Below are 21,363 nucleotides of genomic sequence, written 5' to 3'. Positions count from 1 at the left end.
TCTGAAAGACTCTTTTCCCCTTTTACAGACAGATAACCTGAGGTTAAGTGCATTGCCTGCAACAAAAGTAGTGGAAAGACCATAAACAGATCACGCAAGTCATGACAGGGGCTTGTTTTCCTTCTTTGAATCCTAAGCCACAATGAATTCCATATGAAAGGCAGCTCTTGTTTTGACTATGTCCGTTTTTATGAATGCTTGCTGTTTTACACATCCAACAGGGTTAATGTGTGCTTTTTGACTAATGCCTGCTGAAGCACAGAAAGGATCAACATTTCATTTTCATTACATTTCATTTATTTCCGTATTTGGAGGAAGGGTTCCATAAAGATAGACATAACTAAAATAGTTTCTACTGCAGGTAAAAAGTATTGGTAGTTAATGTGACTCTTCATAAAGCAGCTGAATTGCAAGTTACAATCAAAAATTTAGAATAAATGTGTGCTTCATAACGTCTTTTGCCATAGTGAAATACAGTAACACAAGGAGTAAAAGACTGCCCAAAGACCGATAATCCATTTGCACTTTGAGACTCCTACAGAGCCGTTACTTGAAAATACCTACATTGAGTAAGGGAACATGGCGATTGCCATCTTATTTACATGTATATTTAGTCTCTGGTTATATCATTTCAAATGTTATGTGACTATAATAGCATGAAATAGATAACCCTACCTGATACAGAGATAGATATTGCATCATTGCTGCTATAATACTGTGCTGCAAAAGGACTTTTTAAAGGAATTCTAACGGTAATGAAAATATTCTGATATAGCATTAAGGATTTTGCTCCTGAAATGTGTTTAATGTAAATATGCTGTCAGATACCCTTCAAGTAATTGACAAGAGCAGATGATTAGCAGTGTTCTCAATAGTGTTTTTGCATAATCTTACATTTTGACAGAACTCTTCAGCGGCTTTTTATTGTCAGTGCTCTACAATCAGTAATACTTTTTCCTTGACATTTACTTTGTCATTATAAATCTTGTAAGTGGTCATTTAACTTGTTCGGTATGCATGTAAGAATATCATTACTAACACGTTTGAAAAAATGTCTTCCTGTTGAGAAACTATTGTGAAAGTAAACTTAAAAAAAAAAAAAACCCTAAATGAATCAGGTCGATGACTGACTTTATGAAATAAATATCTCATTGTGAGCATATTTTTGTACATTTCAGGGATGATTTTAAAATCACTTGCTTATTGAACACTCACATATTATCCATCAAATTCAGCTTTGTTGTTGTATTTTTTTAATGGTATTTTTATTCTTCAATACTATTGTTCATTTACGATCATTTACATCTAACTGACCAAAATTAAACTCTTATGATCCGTAAGCATTCATAATTACATACTGCATGTAATGTTAATAGTCAATATAATAAACCTTCATCTTTATTGAAGCATCTCTTGTTTCTACAGCAGTTCTTTAATCTATCTCAATAGATTTCTAGTGTACAGCTCATATAGATTTGGTCAGTGACAAGGGTTAGAGTAGTCTTGTAGAACATTTACTTGTAGCTGTGAAAAGCCCACATTCATCAGAGGATTAGGTCGATCAGATTGTACCAGGATCAATGGAAGGACTGTGTGATCCCTCTTAGGCTGTAATGTGTTCACCTTCTTCAGAGAGAATTCACATACACACACATTTCTCTGTCTTAAAGCCATTTATCTCAGAATGTCAAATTGCAATAATTAACCATTATTGATCTTAAATTCAATTAACTTCATTAACACAGGTCATGATGAGGGTGCTTGTAAGGGAAAGGCTCTTGACAAGTGTCTTTTCTTATATGACATTGAATGTTCACAATTGTGGCTATAAACTATTCATATTGTGCCATAGGAACATCTTTTAAAAATGACAAGAGTTTGGCTGGTGGCTAGGAAGAGACATTTTAACCCTTTCCCCCTCACCTTCTAGTCCTCGGGGTTTTCCAGAAAACGTGCTACTCGAGAATCAGTGAACCATTTGTTTCCAGCACATTATCTTAGTGTGGTATTACAGCAAAACCCACCTATTCAAATACCCTTCAGTTCAACAGCTAGTGCTAGACAAAGACTCATTTACAAATGAGTGTATTAGTGCAGTTAGAAATGAAATAGTGAAATGAATATTCAGTGCTTCTTTTTGCTATATACGTACAAAACAAATTGGGGCCATCTCACAGAGGCGATCCTTAGAATCTAAGTCCTAAGATGCATATTGCAGTCAATAGTTGTTTTTCTTAAATGAGGACTGAATAAAAATTGCGAAAGGACACAAGGCTTTGTTGGCCCACAGTGAACTTTTTTTTTGTGGAAAAAAATCATTACAAGTGCAAGTTCACAACAGCTGAAACTGTGATTGAAGTCATTTGGATTTCTACTGTACCACTCATATAGTTGTATGGAGTTTATTGTAAGTAGGTAATGCAACCAAAATAGCTATTGTAACTACTGTATAAAGGGCTTCAATGGGAATTTCAAGTTTGCGAGAAAAATGAAGGATCAGATTGAAGCTCTTTTAGTACTTTTCGAATATGTTAAGTAGTCATGATCATTCACAGATAAATAACCAGGTGGAATGACTCACTGAAATAGATGACATATTTTAGGTGAAAATCTGATTTAAAAAAAAATTTGCAATGAAAGCTGCATCTCCAGGGATGTGTGTTAATATTAGTGTTGTATTAGTTTGTTGAATGTCCTGTGTGCTTTACAGTGATTAAAAGATGCCACCCAAATGGTGATATTAAGCAGAGACTCTGTCACTGTGTGTTTTAGTACCAATGCATATAGTGAATTTGGCTTATTCTTACCAGTATGTTGATAATGACTGTTACTTAAATAAAAAGAAATTCCAAATATTTTTATTCTTTGGGGGTTCTGGTAAATATTTTTGTCTACATGAGGAAATGGTAGTTCTGTGCTTAGGAAAACTCTATAAGGAGTTGAAAAACCAATATACCTACAAAATCAAAAACAGGGTCAAAGCATAACATGAAGCTGTTTTCTCTGCTTATGAAAATTTATTTCGCATAGTAATATGTGCTTCCATGCAGTGGGAAATTCTAATAGGTCTGTACGCCACACCAAGCGACTGTCCTGGTAACCAACGGAAAACCAGTTTTGTCTCACTTAGAGTAGGTCACATTTATTCATGATGAATAATTTACAGAGCAAATGTAGATTTTTTTTTTTCTGTTACTAATACACATTCTAATTGTGTTTGTTAAGTTTCTGTGAATGTTTTGAGACTCTGGGGCTGCTTGTGAACTGTGTACTTCACCAGCTTGTGTCTGGCTTCTGAATCCTCCGGTGGTGTTTCCGCTTCCAGGTTGGTTAGCTGACCCTTAAAACCTCGCAAACAAGACCAGAGATAGTGAAGAAATCTGTGCTCCTGTGAATGATGCTGTTCATTTACTATTTGGTGTGCTTGTTGGAAGAGCATCTCTTCCCGAGTAATTTGAGGGGAGGGAGGGAGAAAAAGGAAGATACAACATGAATATTGATGAAATGTGAACATGAAGACCATGAATTTAATCAAACCAAACAGCCGAATTCCAAATGGGTGCTCACAGTCCCTGATTTTCATTTGCCTATTTCAGCTAGTCCTGCTGCTGCTTGTAAAAGATTGCTTCTGCTGTGACAGGGAAGGCCAAGAATTTTGTTTCTTTTTCTCCTTCAGGAGGATCAGCCACAAATTCCAGGCTTATCCTCATTGGGGCTGTTAAAATCTCCACTCCCCCCAGAGTGCAAAGGGGGCAAAAAAGGACAAGGCAGATTCATTCCTCAAAATACGATAGCAAGCAGGTTCCTTTAGTCCCCAGGGGAGTCCGTAACATTTCTTGGCCTTTCTGCTCCAGTCTTCTGATCCCGCATTGCTTTTGATAAGCAGTTGTGGGCTCACAGAGAGTGGGACACGCACTGTCCCCCAACTGCTGTACAAATATGGTGGGTTTGTGTGTTTGTGGCTGCAAATGTAGGGAAAGAAGAGAGGATTTATTTTTCCTGATGTGGCACGCTCTCTGAACTGTTACTCCCGTTAAGTTTCTCATAAGCACGTAGTTCACTTCTAACTGTACAGTAATGGCATCTGAAGGCAATTTTACATCAGGAATTCTCTTTAAAAATCTGTAAGATTTTGTTCATTGTACATGGGAGTCACTTGGACCTGTAGTCTCATTTAAAATTTCTTAGTGTACAGTTCCCTTCTGGTCAAAAACTTTTTGCAGAAGGAAGCAGCTCAGCCCTTTAGCGAAGGTCAGACTCTTGAGCAGATCCTCATGCAACCCTGCACACGGAAGAATACGCCGCAGCATGATGTGGTCATGTGCTGTTTGTTGTTCTCCACGTTAGAAAGATACAGGGTTATGTTTCATAGGATTTTAGCAGGTTTATGTTTCATAGGATTTTAGCAGGTTGTAGAAAATCCCTGCCTAGCAGGTCAAATATAGGGAGTTTAGCGCTTGGGCAGAAATCAAGGCGGGGGACAGCTTTGGAGAAGAAAGGCACGATCCATCACGTTACATCTCCAGTGCTCTTCTGTTAGGAAAGACACTCTCAGCTTACCTGAAGCCCTGCTCTGCGCTAAGAGCGGGAGGCTCTTTGTGGGAGGGTTGTGACAATACCTCTCCTTGTTTCAAGAACCTTTTCTACTTTTCCCATTGCCAAATGAAGTTTGCTGGCAGTGTGCAGACTGAGCTTTTGTTGGACCCCAGCAGTTTGCCTCAGAGGAGATTTGTAACCAAAGACTCTGGATTTTGCACAGTACATGCACCAGTGAGTATTTCACTGGGTATTTTATCCTTAATAATTGTTTAAGCTGAAAACTGGCAATCATTTTTGATTATACACATATGTTGTACTCACAGAAACACTGTGAGGAAGCCTGGGAACAGAAACACACGAACTTCTGCCTCCTCATGTTTTGTCTAAATATCTGAATTACCTATATTAACTTACAGGAGTTACAGGCTCCTTGTCCCCTCTGACACTAGACAAGTCATTTAACCTCTTTGGATTTCCAGGTTCCCGACTAGAAACTGTGGACAGGGATACTTTTTCCACAGGGTTGCTGTGAAGAATAAAACCCTCATTCAAGCTTTTGAACACCTTAGTAGGATGAGGTTGTCCAGAAGAGCTAAGCTATTTCTAAGCCGTCATTTAATGTAACGGCATCATGTTTTTTCAGGTGTGTATTTAATGAAGGAGATAACACATAAATGTGAGCTTTGCATAGGAATCTCTCATTTAACAAATGTCTAAACAGTATTTGGTTTCAGAAAATTTGAATGCCTCCCTTATTAGAATTAGTAAGCCTAGCAAGCAATTTTTGAATGTTTAGTCTCTTCATTTATAGGTTGCCTGTATGATACTTTTCAGATGGCAGCGTAAAGTCTAAAGTGAATAGGAGAACTGAATTCTCTTACCTTCCTTTAAAATTCACAAAACCAAGGGAATGTGGAATACAGTGACATGAGAAAAAAGTGCTTAGTAGAGATTTGCTTTGTTCTGGGTTTAGATGGTCCATGCTTTAATGAGACATTAACTCATTTCTTGTTATCATCTCTTCACTCTGTATTCTTGTCCGTGTAATTCTCTACTCTAACACTTATAGTTGATTTGAGCTCTCTGAAGTTGCTCCAAATGTCATACCAGTACAGGATGGTGGATTAGAGCAGCTGGCTAGCTTCCTTGGGCCTACTTCTGAGCTCTCTGTGTCAGACAGCTGCAGTATTTTTATGAAGGAACAGACACAAGTGCACTTCAAAGTTTTTAGTGCCTAATGATAGCCACCCATTACTTCGGCATGCTGTGTTACATCCATCCACACTCCGATTCCCAATAACTTAAAACTGCACTATTGTTGGCCTGAAAAGGCTGCAGATTTATCAACACACAAAGAATGCAGCTAAACAAGTATTAATCATGTACATTACATCAAATTAATATGTTAAAAATTAATATCGCTGACCTTGCCGGTGGGCAGAATAATCAGTCTTGGAGCGGGATCGTAGTCCAGTGCAAGGTACCAGCTACTGCGGCCGACATGTGAGAGAAGCGCTGACCTCTCCACTTGGAAATAACATTTCACTCCCATAATAGACAGTCCTGCCCCTGTGAAACAGAACCTTTGACCTTTCTAACAGGAGTAATGTCCCCTTCAAGGTGCTGGGTAATCAGTATTGCCATGCCTCCTTAGAGGCAGCGTTGTCATCTGCCACTCCTGCAAGCTGGGCAGCTACTCTGGCCTCCCATTTCTGTTGCCTAATGAGGAATATACTAACATCTCTGCCAAGCAGTGAAGTCTCAAACACAGTTTCGCTACATGTGAATTATCAGTCAGTCTATGTATAGAAATAGCTCGTGTTGTGGGTGAAATGTTTGCCTTTCTTCCTATAAGTGGAAGGCCTGTGGAGTGGGAGTTTTCTAACAGACTAATATAACTCTTTTATATGCCTTCATTTGCATTAGGTCTTTGATTGACTCCATCCACTGAGCTGGTTTTCTCTTGCCTTTGTTCATTGATTTTGTGAGTAAGGTTCATTGGCACAGTCAAATCATCTCCATGTTGCGGTTTCACCATTGGCTTTCTCCTGACTCGTTTTCAGACTGTGCCCCATCTTCACTGCGAATAATTCCATAGGAACTGTGGACTCCTAAAGGTGTTTTCATGTGTTACTTAAATCCTAAAAAAATTATTCTGTGTAATTTCTTAGGTGGTGGTTGTCTGCTTTAAAACAGAATGGGAACGATACTTAAGAAAAGGCTCTGCACTGTCAGCAGCGTGGGCCATGGCAGTACAAGCCATCTTGCAGCTTTGTGCTTCAGCTTGGTGAGAGGGGAAGCTTGGGCTCCGAGGAGAGTTTCCTTGCTCAGGTCCTCTTCAGTGCCCCACCTTTGTGCTCTGCTTTGATTTCTTTTCTTTTTTTTTTTTTTGGTTGGGAATATGATATGCATCCTGTAATCATTCTCCAACCCAGACAGCGATCTGCTGTGGGAGTGACTGATGCCGCTCTGTAATTCTCCAGGCGTTCCTTTTTATCTCCGCTTTCTTTTGTAGTCACTATGCAGAGAAACAAGCCAGTAACTAGACAGCCCTTGCAGTGAACACTTACTTACCTAAAATTGAACTGTTATGAAAAAAAAAACCAGCAAAAGTTTGCTGCTCTGGTGTGAGGTTCCCAGTCTAAGAACCAGCCATATCATAGTCTAACTAACTGAATGCGTGGGAATTCGGAGGTTACGCAAAAGGCCTGATTGGGGTAATTTCTGTTCCCTGTCTCTTTTGTTCTCTTCTTAAGTGTTAATGTGAATGGATTCAGGTTTTTAAGGATTGAGAAGCCTGTTTCACGATGCACTCAAAATCACATGGTTTGGGAAATGATTCTCATTACTATGAAATGATTTCAAATCATGCATAAATAAATAATAAAGATAGTTGTAATTTTTAAATAGAAAACTATTTGGCTAAAGCCAAAATATTTCCAAGGAATTGAATGGTTTTGATGAACTTTGGTAGTAAAACATTTTTTTGATGTGAGAAGAATATTTGAATGTTTTGATGCTTTTTCAAGCAAAAAGCTTATATTCCAGTTTAGATGTATTCCCCCCCCCCCCAAAAAAAACTAATTAAAATACAAGAAAAAGTCTTGGGGAAAAAAATCATTAAAAAAAGACATTTTGAAATTATTGAAATGAAATACTTGGATAGATCCAAGCCAACATATATGGTCTCCATTTTACAAGAAATAAGGCAGGAATCATAATTAAGAATGAATATAATTAATCATTTCTTGGAGAATAATACATATGTCTTTAGTGTTACAGTGTTGTATTTCCAATCAGATTCAAATAGAGGGATGTCTGGCCGTGTTACTGGACCTGTGTCACTGTGGAAAGGGTGGAAACCATCCAATGTCAGTGGCACCAGAGGAACCACAGCAAAAATGAGTTCACTCCATTAGCACTAGCGTTGCTGGATGTTTGAGAATACTGCTGAATTTGGCCCAGGCCGTCAGCAGAAAAATGGCTGTTTTGGTTGCACAGTAAGGACTGGTGTAATTTTTCTGATTTTGTATAGTAGATTGCTGGCGTTTCTGTAGAGACAGGTATATGAGTTTATTAGTGTATATACAATATGTGTGTATATAGATCATTTTGGTCAGTGATGTAGCACAATTTATTTCCACTAGCAAAGAAATGATCCATAGCTCAGTTACAAAGGTAATTCCCTCTTGTGTGGAAATGAATTCCATTATACCGCAGCTTACTACTCTGTATTTATATCAAATGTGTTAATTTCATTTTTACCTAGCAGTTTAGTTAATAATTATAATAAATATTAATGAGGGAACTGTCTGTTCTCGACCTCTCTATAGCTGCACCTGCAATAGGTTTCTTAATCCCTTTGATATCCTCATTTTCTCTGGAAACCAAGGGCCACACCAGAAAAGTATTTTTCATTTTTTTGTCGAATATTATGTCACAGTAAGAGTATTGCTTGACTTGCAGGCAGTTTCCTGTGGGTCATGATGCCTTGCAAGATGTAAACTAAAAAGTTTTTTGAGAAGTTTGTTGTTTTTTCTTCCACTGTGCTGGAAAAACAAAAAAGCAGAAGCACATAATTTCTTTCATTTTGTTTTTTATTAATTTCTTTCACCTTTAGAATCGTCTTTAAAGTTGTTTTTTCCTGCCTTGCTGTCAAGGCATTGAAGAACAGTTGTACAGATGCCCTGCTGCTTTAGATATTTACTTTACACTTGAAAAATATCAAACCAAAATTTTTTCTTTCTTTTTTTAATAAGAAGCAAGTGGCTGAGACAAGGTGGGCTGGAGAAAGGGCTTCTTAAAAACAGCAGGCAGTGAAACTCAGTGAATTTTTTTTTTACCATCACCTCCTTATTTTATCCTCTGCTTTCACAGTCCCTTTGGTCTTTCCGAAGATACTTAACCGAACGGGAAATTCCTCTGCTACCGCCCTCCTTGTCCTTCTGTTGCAGTGAAGCTGCTGTCTCTGTCTGTGCTCAGATGGAGCAGGTAGGCAGGCTCTCTAATCGGAGCAAGATGTGGTGGAGCAGAGAGGGAACAGAGATTCCCGTAGTTGCAGGTGAGCTCCTTTCCCCTCGTACCTGGAGTGAGCCCCCTCGCCACCTCCCTGGCAGTGTGGGACTGAAGCTTTGCACTGGCCCTTTCCCTTCTTCTCTCTCTCATGCTAGTAACAATACCGTTAGGTTTTTTGAGGAGGAGATGTGCCATGTGCACCAACCCTCTGGTGGAAAAGCCTCCGGGAGTTGTGAGTCCTTCAGCCGCTGTACGGCCGAAGCTTACCTACAGTGGTGTTGCAAAACCTCTGAGTATGCTCTGGATCTGTTAGAAGAAGAAGAAAAGTCTGCCATCCCGGACTGGTGCCTGTTGGGTTGCCTTATATTGCCACACGTGAGCCCTGAAGGCAGGAGTGATTAGGTGACCAGCCCTTGGAATAAGACATTGGAAGCTACTGGCATAAACTTTTTTTTTAGGATGGTGTTTTAAGCCTTAGGCTGAGCAGTTTCCCTGAGCACCCTCATCTCTTGCTAAATCTTTGGTTGAGGAAGTTGGGGGTAATGTTGTGGTTCATCTGCCCTCTCCCTTGTGCAGTGGAAAGAGCAGAGGAGTTGTTCAAACTGTCGCTTTATTGAAGTTGCAGATTGCTGGGTTAAATTCCATACTGCCCTTTGTGCCTCGCTTCCTGCACGTCTGGATCAAAGACTGGTGTCACAGCTTGGCTTCCTAACTTGGGCTTAGGAAGGAGAAGAACAGCGGTAGAGGAGGCAGCTCCTGGTTAACACGCAAATACGCTTGATAGTTGGTGAAAAGGGCAAAGAAAGCATGAAAGGTAAATAGATTTACATTTAAATGAGCGGCACGCTGGAGGTTTTCCCTAATGTAAGAGTCACTCTTCAGAAAACTGTGAATGTGACAATAGAAGTGTTTCAGTCCAAACAAAATTCATAAGGTTTCAACAGTAAGAGAAATAAAAATGCAAAGAAACACACACTAATTAGGGGCTTGATTCTGCGCGCTGGTCTGGGTTGGTGAGCACTGTTCACAGGGGACGTTTCAGCGGCGTGCAGGGATCGAGGGCAGGGAGTGGGCGCGAGATGGAGTGAGAATGGGTGGCACACACCAGCTCTCGGTGGACAAAAAGAGCAAAAGGCAGGCACAAAAAGAGCAAAAAACAGATTTTGATGTTCCATCTCAGCCCGCAGGTGTGAAACAAGGTCTTTTCAGTGCAGGCAGTTTGACAATAACCTTGAATTTTCTTTACATCATAAAAACGGAGTTATTCCTCACTTTCACAACAGAGGCAAGGGAATGGGAGCTGTAAAAGAAAAACTGTTTCCACAAGGTACATTTGCTTCCAAATCATAGGTTTCGTGCTCTTTTCATCCGTCTGTCCTTCTTGTTCACATGACTAGGATCTTTGATATTGTTCAGTTAGAGACAGCGGGTAGCCAGTTGTTTGCATGGTATCAGTAAATATTTTAAGTTCTTCAGCTTTAGAGAATAATTTGAACTGTTTTGGTCTCCTTTGCTAAAGTTTTCAGTAGAATTGAGAGATATGGAACAAACAATTAAGATGAAAATCAAACTGTACTGTCCAATAACAGAATGAAGTGTTGAACGAAATCCACCTTGTTAGATGGTAAGTATTTTGTAGTGGTTTCATAGTAAATATTCGCAGGATAGGCACAGATCCTGAGTACAAATTGCCAGCATTACTGCAATATAAATAATAGTAGGAGGATTCTTGAATTCTATCAAAATATTTTGAAAAAGCATAAAATAGAGTAAAACAGAGCAGCTCTATTTCTTTAGAATCTGCATACCTGTTTTTAAATATAAAAGTCTAATCTTGATATCAGAGTCTTGGAAGCATAATAATTTAAATTTTTTAAAGTAGTTCTCTCAAACTACATTCTCCCAAACATTAAAAATAGGAGCCTTGCTATATGAATTTTCTGCATTAAAATTTTCTGAGCTGTAATATCTAATAAGAATTATGTGTTGGTCTGATGTGATATGTTTATGCTTTCAAAGGTTTAACTTCTATTCTGAAGATCGGATTATAAGTTTACATGCTTGGAGGAAGATTTGCTACCATTCATCCATGTGAAAGAACAGTAGTGAATATTTGCTGTTTTTCCTAACTGAATGAAGAAATACTCCATCTGAAACTAAAAGCCTGATTTCACTGTTACTTTAACAGTTGTTTTGTCTCTTGTGGTTTTCTGATAACTTTTAAACATATTTACCCTGAAAGAAGTATGCAAGGTTCAATAGCGTATATATGAAATCTACTGTACTGTTCTCCTAAGTTTTTCAGTCTGTTGGTTAAAGTAGATCTCTTTGGGGTGTTAATCATTATCTTCTCTGCGTTATTGCCTGAATAAACAAGCTATGGATTATTTAATGTGTTTAAGATACTGATACCCACACATTCCAGATGTTTTGCAGAGAACAAGGTCAAAAGTCAAGTGTCTTCAACCATAAGCTCTACTGGAAAAGGCATTTTTTTACAAAGTTTATAATTGTATTTGTGGGAGATTGCTAGTAAATTTTAAGTTCTACTTAATACAGGACAGTCATGATCTATTTTTGCCTTCTTACTTAGCTGTAAATTAATACATTAGGTAGAAATAGATCACTTTGATCAGTTAATGATCCCTCTCTTAATGTTTTCATAGTTTTCTTGCCTAAAGGAAAGACTAGTTATGTGTAGATTACATGCACAGAACCACCATGGAAAAAAAGAATATAATTACAGCCAGTCCCCCACTATCTGAGTTGGGAACAGTATCTTAGATTTACATCACCAGGTGCATTACTTGGGGAGGAAAAAGAAAAAAAAAAAAAAAGGCAGGATCCCTGTTGGGTGTCCGTGTAGCTTATGCTGAGTAAATATTGACAAAGTAGTCTAAAGAGCAAACACTTTGACATTTGTAAGGTCCACTGGAAGGTCTTGTATATATTTATACAGCAAGAATGAGTACAGCATACCAATTTTCTCGAACTAGCTCCTGACATAATTCTGCATGGGCTTTCTTGTTGAGGAGAAAGGTGTGTGTGAATGTGAATGGATCATTTGTTACACCTATAGTGAATAGCTTTGAACTGCTCTTAAGTCACCTGCTTTTACTACCTCCTGTAAAAAAATACTACCACTAATCATGATAACTTTAAAAAAATCTTGGTTTTTGATTATTATAATAGGGGATTTTTTTTATTTTGTAGGATTTTTTTGATGTTTGTTGCACTCTATATTTATTAAAGATTGAGTCTCAAAGTTGTAATGAGCAAAAAATGCCTGCTTAATTTAAATTGTGAATCTGTCTGTTAAGAAATGCATTAGGGGTAGGAGAAGCATAAGACATATTAATTGACAGACAGGAACTGCTGTCTCTGAGGTTGATACAAGTAATTTATTACTTTAGAAATGAATGCCACCTCCAGAATGTGCTTCATTAATTTCAAATTTAGTTTTAATTTCAAGCTGTTGCCCCTTGAGAAGAATAAGGTGGCAAATTATGTTTGAAGAGCAGATTTTTTTTCTTGCTCTGAAGAAACACTAAATTTTAACTGTTTAATTTTACAAATAAATGCAGTTCTTTGGCTGAAACACTTAAGAAAAAGTACGGTCATCAGAAACTAACTTACATTCTTCTTCTCTTTGTAATAGCCTATGTTTCAGACGAACTAAAAGCAGCAGCCCTGGTGGAAGAAGATGTGGAAGCTGATGAAAACACAGTTGATGGGGAGCCTTCAGCAAAATACGCATGTCCAGAAAAAGACTTCAGTAAGAACTGCCAAAGCTACCAAAACTCTCCAGCAGCTGAATTTTCTAGCCATGAAATGGACAGTGAGTCACATATCAGTGAGACAAGTGACCGCATGGCAGACTTTGAGAGCAGCTCTATTAAAAATGAGGAAGAGAGCAAGGAGGTTTCAATACCGCTTGAAGACTCTACTGTATCTGATAGTTTAGAACAAATGAAAGCTGTATATAACAACTTCCTCTCCAATTCCTACTGGTCCAATCTCAATTTGAATCTTCACCAGCCAATTTCGGAAAAAAACAATGGTAGCAGCAGCAGTAGCAGCAGCAGCAGTAGCAGTTGTGGAAGTGGCAGCTTTGACTGGCACCAGACTGCTATGGCAAAAACACTGCAGCAAGTTTCTCAGAGCAGAATTCTCCCTGAACCAAGTCTTTTTAGCACAGTTCAATTGTACAGACAAAGCAGTAAGCTTTATGGCTCTATATTTACTGGAGCCAGTAAATTCCGCTGTAAAGACTGCAGTGCTGCCTATGATACTTTAGTAGAATTAACAGTGCACATGAATGAAACAGGACATTATCGAGATGACAACCATGAAACTGATAACAATAACCCTAAAAGATGGTCTAAACCTCGTAAACGTTCTTTGCTTGAAATGGAAGGGAAGGAAGATGCCCAGAAAGTATTAAAGTGTATGTACTGTGGTCACTCATTTGAATCTCTTCAGGATTTGAGTGTTCATATGATCAAAACAAAACACTACCAAAAAGTGCCTCTGAAGGAGCCTGTTACACCTGTAGCAGCAAAAATTATCCCAGCTACTAGAAAGAAAGCATCACTGGAACTTGAACTTCCAAGTTCTCCAGATTCCACAGGTGGGACACCAAAAGCAACAATCTCAGATACCAACGATGCGCTTCAGAAGAACTCTAATCCTTATATTACGCCAAATAATCGTTACGGTCACCAGAATGGTGCCAGCTATGCCTGGCATTTTGAGGCAAGGAAATCTCAAATTCTGAAGTGCATGGAGTGTGGAAGTTCGCATGACACGCTGCAGGAGCTCACTGCTCACATGATGGTGACAGGACATTTTATTAAAGTCACTAACTCGGCCATGAAAAAGGGGAAGCCAATTATAGAAGCCCCAGCAACACCAACAATAACGTCCTTAGTAGATGAAAAAGTCCAATCTGTGCCACTAGCTGCCACCACTTTTACATCTCCATCCAACACACCTTCTAGTGTTTCCCCCAAACTAAATGTTGAAATAAAAAAAGAAGTAGATAAAGAAAGAGGCATTGGTGATGACAAAATGAAAGACAAAGAAAAGTCAAGTGAAGATGAGGAAAAGTACGATATCTCCTCAAAATATCATTACTTGACTGAAAATGACCTGGAAGAAAGCCCTAAAGGGGGACTAGATATATTGAAGTCTTTAGAAAATACAGTTACATCAGCTATAAACAAAGCCCAGAATGGCACACCAAGCTGGGGTGGCTACCCTAGCATTCATGCTGCCTATCAGCTGCCTAACATGATGAAGCTGTCATTAGGTTCATCTGGGAAGAGTACACCATTAAAACCTATGTTTGGGAACAATGAAATAGTATCACCAACTAAAAACCAGCCTCTGGTGTCTCCACCAAGCAGTCAGACCTCACCTGTGCCAAAAACGAACTTTCATGCCATGGAAGAATTGGTAAAGAAAGTCACTGAGAAGGTGGCTAAAGTGGAAGAAAAAATGAAAGAACCAGAAGGAAAACTTTCTCCAATGAAACGTGCAACACCCTCACCGTGCAGTAGTGAAGTCAGCGAACCCCTTAAAATGGATGCCTCCACTGATGGTGGCTTTAAAAGCCAGCAGAACAGCCCAGTCCCTCAGAGAGATGGTTGCAAGGATAGTCCAACTGTAGAACCCGTGGAAAATGGGAAAGAGCCTGTTAAGTCCATTGTAAGTTCTTTAAGTAGCAGCACAGCTATCATTACTGATCACCCTCCTGAACAGCCATTTGTAAATCCATTAAGTGCACTGCAGTCTGTCATGAATATTCATCTTGGTAAGGCAGCGAAGCCATCTTTGCCTGCCTTGGATCCAATGAGCATGCTTTTTAAAATGAGCAACAGTTTGGCAGAAAAGGCTGCAGTGGCCACCCCACCTCTACAGTCCAAAAAACCAGACCACTTAGACCGTTATTTTTATCATGTCAACAATGACCAACCCATAGATTTGACGAAAGGCAAGAGTGACAAAAGCTGCTCTTTGGGTTCAGCGCTTTTGTCATCCACATCGACATCTTCTGCATCTTCTTCATCTACAGTGACAACAGCAAAGACATCTGCAGTCGTGTCATTCATGTCAAACTCGCCGCTACGCGAGAATGCCTTGTCAGATATATCTGATATGCTGAAGAACCTGACAGAAAGTCACACATCAAAATCTTCCACACCTTCCAGCATATCTGAGAAATCTGACATTGATGGTACCACAATAGAGGAACCAGAAGAGAGTACGCCAGCTCAGAAAAGGAAGGGACGTCAGTCTAACTGGAACCCTCAGCACTTGCTCATATTGCAGGCCCAGTTTGCAGCTAGTTTACGGCAGACTTCAGAGGGAAAATACATCATGTCAGACTTGAGCCCTCAAGAAAGAATGCACATTTCCAGGTTTACGGGACTTTCAATGACCACAATTAGCCACTGGCTAGCCAATGTGAAATACCAGCTTCGAAGGACGGGGGGAACTAAGTTCCTTAAAAATTTGGACACTGGGCATCCAGTGTTCTTTTGTAATGACTGTGCTTCACAGATCAGAACTCCTTCGACTTACATCAGTCATCTTGAATCGCATCTGGGTTTCAGGTTAAGAGACTTGTCCAAACTGTCCAGCGAACAGATTAACAATCAGATAGCACAAGCAAAGTCACCGTCTGAAAAACTGGTGACGTCGTCTCCAGAGGAAGATATGGGAACTTCTTATCAGTGCAAACTTTGTAACAGGACTTTTGCAAGCAAGCATGCTGTTAAACTTCATCTTAGCAAAACACATGGGAAGTCACCAGAGGATCATCTTCTGTATGTTTCGGAGTTAGAAAAGCAGTAGCATTTGCTTTTGATTAAAATAACTGTAATTTGCTTTGAGGAAAACTGTCAAAGACGCCTTAAAGCTACTGTTTAGTTCTTGGCACATGTTCTTATTTTAACTCCAGAGTCGCTCTGGGCTGAACTGTTTTGTATAACTGTACAGTGTTTAAATAGAGGTGCATAATCAGCTGTTGTTACTGGTAAAATATGAAGGTTAAAATGCAGTGGTAAGTGTTTGGAACTTTGTGTAAATTGGATTTAGTTGCTGTGCATCCCTCTGATGCATCAAGCTGCATGCATTAACAGACAGTTTAATTAAGCATTTATAACTAATTCTGGTGCACTTTTTTCATGTGACCTAAGTGTGCTGGTATTTCTCACCCTCTAATCTTTAGCCCTCTGAGTACTTTGAAGCACTTTTGCATTAATTTGGTAAAAATGTATGAATATGTTTTTTTTAAACCCTTACCAGCTTAGTTCTGATTACTGATATGAACCTCCATTTATGCAGAGGTGTCTCACACCTTGAAATTTAAAAATATAATTTTCACATTGAAACATAGATGTATATATTGTATAGATTTCAAAATCTCTTATGGAAAGTGTGATTGTGGTTAATGCCATTTTCTTTTTCTTCAGCATTTTTAGCAACAGTGTTTTTTGTACCTGATAAGCCCCAGGTATGAACTGTACCTATATATAGTGTATATTTCATTTTTTAGACCTAACGGTTTTTCTTTTAACATCCAAACATTGTAAATTATATGAAAGATACCACAGATAGCATTTATAAAGTATTCAGAAGCATTATTCTTAAAGCAAAGTATGTTTTGTTTTGTTTTGCTATACAGTACATCTATATTAATAGAGGTTCATGTTTAAATTATACATATTTATTAGTGTTGCTATCATTTGTTTTTTTAAACCGTCTGAAGACACAGAAGCCACGGACTGCATTCCTGGCATGCATTATAACTGTTTTGCACAACGTGACTTTTAAAGGTATTTATTAGTAAAAAAATAAAAATAAAATAAAAAGAGAAATTCAAAATAAACTCAGTGCTCAAAGGGTTAAATCTATTTGAAAAACTTGTACTGTATTTCCTAAACATTGATAAAGCCTTTAAAATGTTTGTACTGTAATACTTTGCTTAAAAGTTATGAGGCATTCTGTGATATAACCTCTTTTACTTATTTATAAGCGCTCTTGGTTGTTATTTCCTATTGTAGAATGCCTTTTCCTTTCGATTGGTAACTTTCTGTTTTGTTCTGCCTAATTATTCTCCCAAGATTCCATACTGCAGCTTTATCTTTAGGCATATGAAAGGTAACCCGTGGTTACCAGCACACTAAGTGATTCTGTTCGTCTCCATTTTTGGCAGTTAATTTGCAGAAGTAACTGACAGCTGACACCATATGAGAATCTATGTATAAAATATTGGCATGTAAACAGCACAGACACTGTAATGCACTCTGTGCCCTGTTTTGTTGTTGACAATGAAGCACCATTATATGACTCTTCATATAACCTTTTTTTCTACAGCAGCATTAAAATTGTCTTTTTGCTATAATTTTGTGTTGCGTTCACAATTATGTCTGAAATGTGCTACGACTAACGAGCACATTAAAATTAAATTGTATGCTATCTGTTTATGACTGAAGCTTGAGTAGGTTTCTTCATCTGCCAGGTGCTGGCAGTCAAAAGCTGCACATAAATCACTGGAATTTTAGTGAACTTTAGCATTTAAAGAGCAGGGTAGCACTTATTCAAAGGCTGCATTAACAAAATTTTTCCCCCAGAAAAGATAAATGAATGCTATAACTCCCTTTTAAACATCAAGTAAGACTGACTGTGAAGAAGGGGTTTATAAGCAACATGTGTGGCAAAGCAAATAGCTGTTTTTGCTGCACTGTGTATTCAGACCCAGTCAGACACTGGTACTTACAGGTATTCCCCCGAATGTACCGAGCAGCGGCTGCAAGTTGCACTGGTGGTACTTCACGGATTAGAGATCCCTCTTCTCCTGCCTAGGATGTTCAATGACAGGAGTAGAAACCTGAGACTGACAACTAAAACTTTGTGATTGCAAAGTGAATCCTCTTCTGGCCAGGCCTGCTGTTGCACAACATTCAGAGCAGATAGCAAGAGAGGACAAGAAGATGAATAAACACATACCAAACAAACGCAAAGAAGCAGGAGCATTTATATGATAATGACAGACTTTTACTGGTGTTGACAGGTCATCCCATCAAAACCACTGAAAACAATTTACATCTACAAAGCACCTATATTCCTATGCATGTAAATAATGTCTTTTGCCAGTCAGGTGAACTTGGAGTCTAAAATGGTTACACGGGAACCAAAACCACCATTATAGCACTTAAGAATCATGTCTCAAGTAATAACTAGCATCTGAATGTCTGATGTACATAGTTTTGTTTCTTTTTAAAATTCACTGTCTTCCAAAAAGCAAATAATTAAATCTTTTTGTTCTTTTTCTTTTATTCTTTCTTTCACTCTTTATTCTGCAACTGTAAAGGCCAGTACCGTGTCTTCTAAAATGTTACTGACTGTTCTGTTTATTTGATAAAGAATACTGCCAAGCAGGCCTAGTGAATGGGATTAATAATTAGGGCTCTGGGGTCTTTCTTCCTCTTTTTGCTCACAGTCCTCTTGGCTTTTAAGACCTTTTGTGTGTCAGTGTTTATGGCCTCAGCTCAAATTCCAGGGATAAAATTGCAGCATACAGTTTTGCTGGTTGACTATGTGAGCTCAGTAGTATCCTTCACCCATTTAGGAAAGGCAACCTTGCTAGCTGAAGTCTTTCGTGAAGCTTGCCGTGTTGGATGCTTACATTTTCTTACAAATAGAGGATCTCAATCTAAATGCAGCCAAACTTTTTACCTCTGAGGCAGAGAATTCCATCTTTGAAAATTATAACAATTTAAAAATTTAAAATGGGTTTCAAAATAGAAAATCACGCATAGGAGGACTGGTAGATTATTTCATATATTGGTAACCCATATATTTTTTGGATGCACCACTGACTTATAATGGTAATCCTAAAAGCTCTGTACAAAATACTGTTACCTGGAATTAGGGAGGGAGTAAAAACAAGAGACTTTGCAGACTTTTGCAGTGTTCCTTCTCCTTATTTTAAAAATGTAGATGGAGAGGCGATGATTGCAAACACCAAATACCACTGATGAAACCACATCTCATCTGATAAAAGTCAGTTCCTGGGTCTAAATGTGCAGTGAAGAGATGTACCTGGTAAAAATGCAGAGAGCAACCACATCTATTAGTGTGCACCACAAATGACTTTTTAATGTTTTTAAAATATGTCTGAAACTTTGCAAATGAATGGCTAGTCAGGATCTGCATATCCCAAAATTATTAAAATAAAGTTCAGCTTGCATTTGAGAACCTCCAGGACTGGCATACCAATGTGATTTCACATTATAAAGAATTTAGAGACTCAATGAACTAGAATAATGTCCTTTTCATCCATACACTGATACTTATATTGGCATGGTAACTATTAGTGCTAACCAAATCACCAACCTAGCTATGTTAGGATAATTTTTTCCTATTAGACATGAAGATATAAATGCAGGATGTTAAAATGTGCATTTGAGTCTGCAATTTTGCTTTGCATTTGATATTTTGTTTAGAAATATGCAGATCAAGTGAGAAAACAAAATGCCTCAAGAAAGAGTTTAAAAATGAAATTGTGATGGGGTGGGAAGAGCTTTAAATCACAGGTGTATAAAGGTGACCCTGGTCTAACCCCACCCAAGTAGTGGCTTGTTGCAGCATACTGTATATCTTCCAGCCATCACATTTACGCAGTATCTTAAAATAACATTTGTGATAAATGTGCAATTTAACTAATTTATGGTGCTATGATGTGCTCAGGGCTACATGCAAGATGAAAATCTTAAATGGAGCTTGAACAGCTCACTTCACAACAAGAAATCAATATGCCAGATCTTAGAGAGCTGTTCACTGGAGTCAACATTTAGCAAAAAAAAAAAAAAAAGACAGAAAAAACAAAAAACTCAGTGTATCTTTAAGTTTTAGTGAGTAAGAAAGCTATAATTAACTGAAATATGACTTTTAAGCTAGTGTAAGGAACTGTCTCTGAAACCTAAATCTTTCTAGAATCTTCATTATGTTTTATTTTTATATAAAAATTGAAAGTATATTGTTTTAATTATACAGTTGCTTTCATGGTAAACACTATGTGCAATTTTTTTTATCCAAACCAAGAGAGATTAGTGTTATGGGAATTATCTGATGCACTTTAGTATGGCTATGTATCTTGGTATTTAAGGTAGAGACAGATATGACTCTACATTTTAAAATGGCAAAAAATTAGGCTATACTTTGAAATTTTTTAAAAATATTGGCATGTATAGAAGAAAAGAACCTTCCTTAATTTTGCAAGTTCTTATTTCAGCTGCCACAGAAAAATGAAGTAACTGTGTGGTACAAGTGGAACAGAGTGACTGGTAATAAAGCTAAATTTAATAAATTTTGTATTTTAAAATATGTCTCCAGAGAGCCTTATATATTTCTTAGAAAAATATCAAATTACTACAGTTATTTGTGCCTGCTTTGTTTGGGTAACCTTTTATTGTAAAAATATGTTGGATCTTTGCTAGTTCTTCTGTTACCCACACTGCTCAAGAGAGCTGAAATATAAGAAAATTATACAGCAAAGAAAGAGTTCCAAAGTTGCGCAACTTTTAGCAAGTTGCTATAGATGCCCTTTAAGCAAGAATGAAATAACTGTTTATACTTGACCAGTTATTCTTTTAGTAGTGGAAACACTAATGTGTAACTCCCTTGGGTGTTACTAGTAAATACATATAATCTTCAGCTAAAAAAACTGAGTAAATTCTCTTCCCTAGGACTTGATGGCAAGTTGTGCCTCCCAGCCCTTGGCTGCCCTGCTGTGGGTATACGAGAGAAGAAGAAATAACGGTCCTGCTGCCGTCTCTGAGCGTGAAAGAGGTGCCGTGGTTCAGGGCGTGGTTGCAGTGAATTTTGTTGAGTTTTCATTAAGCATCTGATAATAATGGAAATCTTGTATATGGTCATGAGGGTGATACTGCAGCCCTCATTGTGGAGTATTTGCATAAGAAGCCAATTTTTTACCAGTGAAGGAAGAAAGAATCAGGGTCATTTATGAAAGGGAACAGAATTATGTATTAACGCATCATTATACATGTCTGAAAGCGCTGGAATAATCAGTGAGGTTATAATCTGTTTTCAGGCCTTGGTTTGGGGCAATAATTTTAACTAAATGTTCAGTGTGAAAAAGATTACTAAATTTTACTAATACCTAGCTTATATGCTGTATTCATTATCTACTACATACACAGATTAAATTCTGTGGTGGTGTTATATAAATTCATTTTTTACATGTAAAGCTGTCTACCTTTATACTCACTGTACAGCTTA

The 21,363-nt window shown here is 38.0% G+C and overlaps 1 protein-coding gene across 2 annotated transcripts in view; it reads left to right on the top strand.

Annotated features, from left to right (window-relative positions):
* The window catches only part of TSHZ3 (teashirt zinc finger homeobox 3), a 68,171-nt gene extending 47,723 nt beyond the window's left edge, over positions 1-20,448 (top strand). For both annotated transcript variants that reach the window (XM_064519635.1, XM_064519634.1), the window contains exon 3: positions 12,713-20,448. In XM_064519635.1, coding sequence (XP_064375705.1) covers positions 12,713-15,912 — 3,200 coding nt within the window. In that variant the 3' untranslated portion in view covers positions 15,913-20,448. The remainder of the gene's footprint in view (positions 1-12,712) is intronic.
* Positions 20,449-21,363: the final 915 nt, after the last annotated feature.

Source organism: Dromaius novaehollandiae, chromosome 13, assembly GCF_036370855.1.
Source record: "Dromaius novaehollandiae isolate bDroNov1 chromosome 13, bDroNov1.hap1, whole genome shotgun sequence".
NCBI lineage: Eukaryota > Metazoa > Chordata > Aves > Casuariiformes > Dromaiidae > Dromaius > Dromaius novaehollandiae.
The sequence above is the reverse complement of the archived record's forward strand: the minus strand, read 5'-3'. Positions and strand labels throughout refer to the sequence as shown.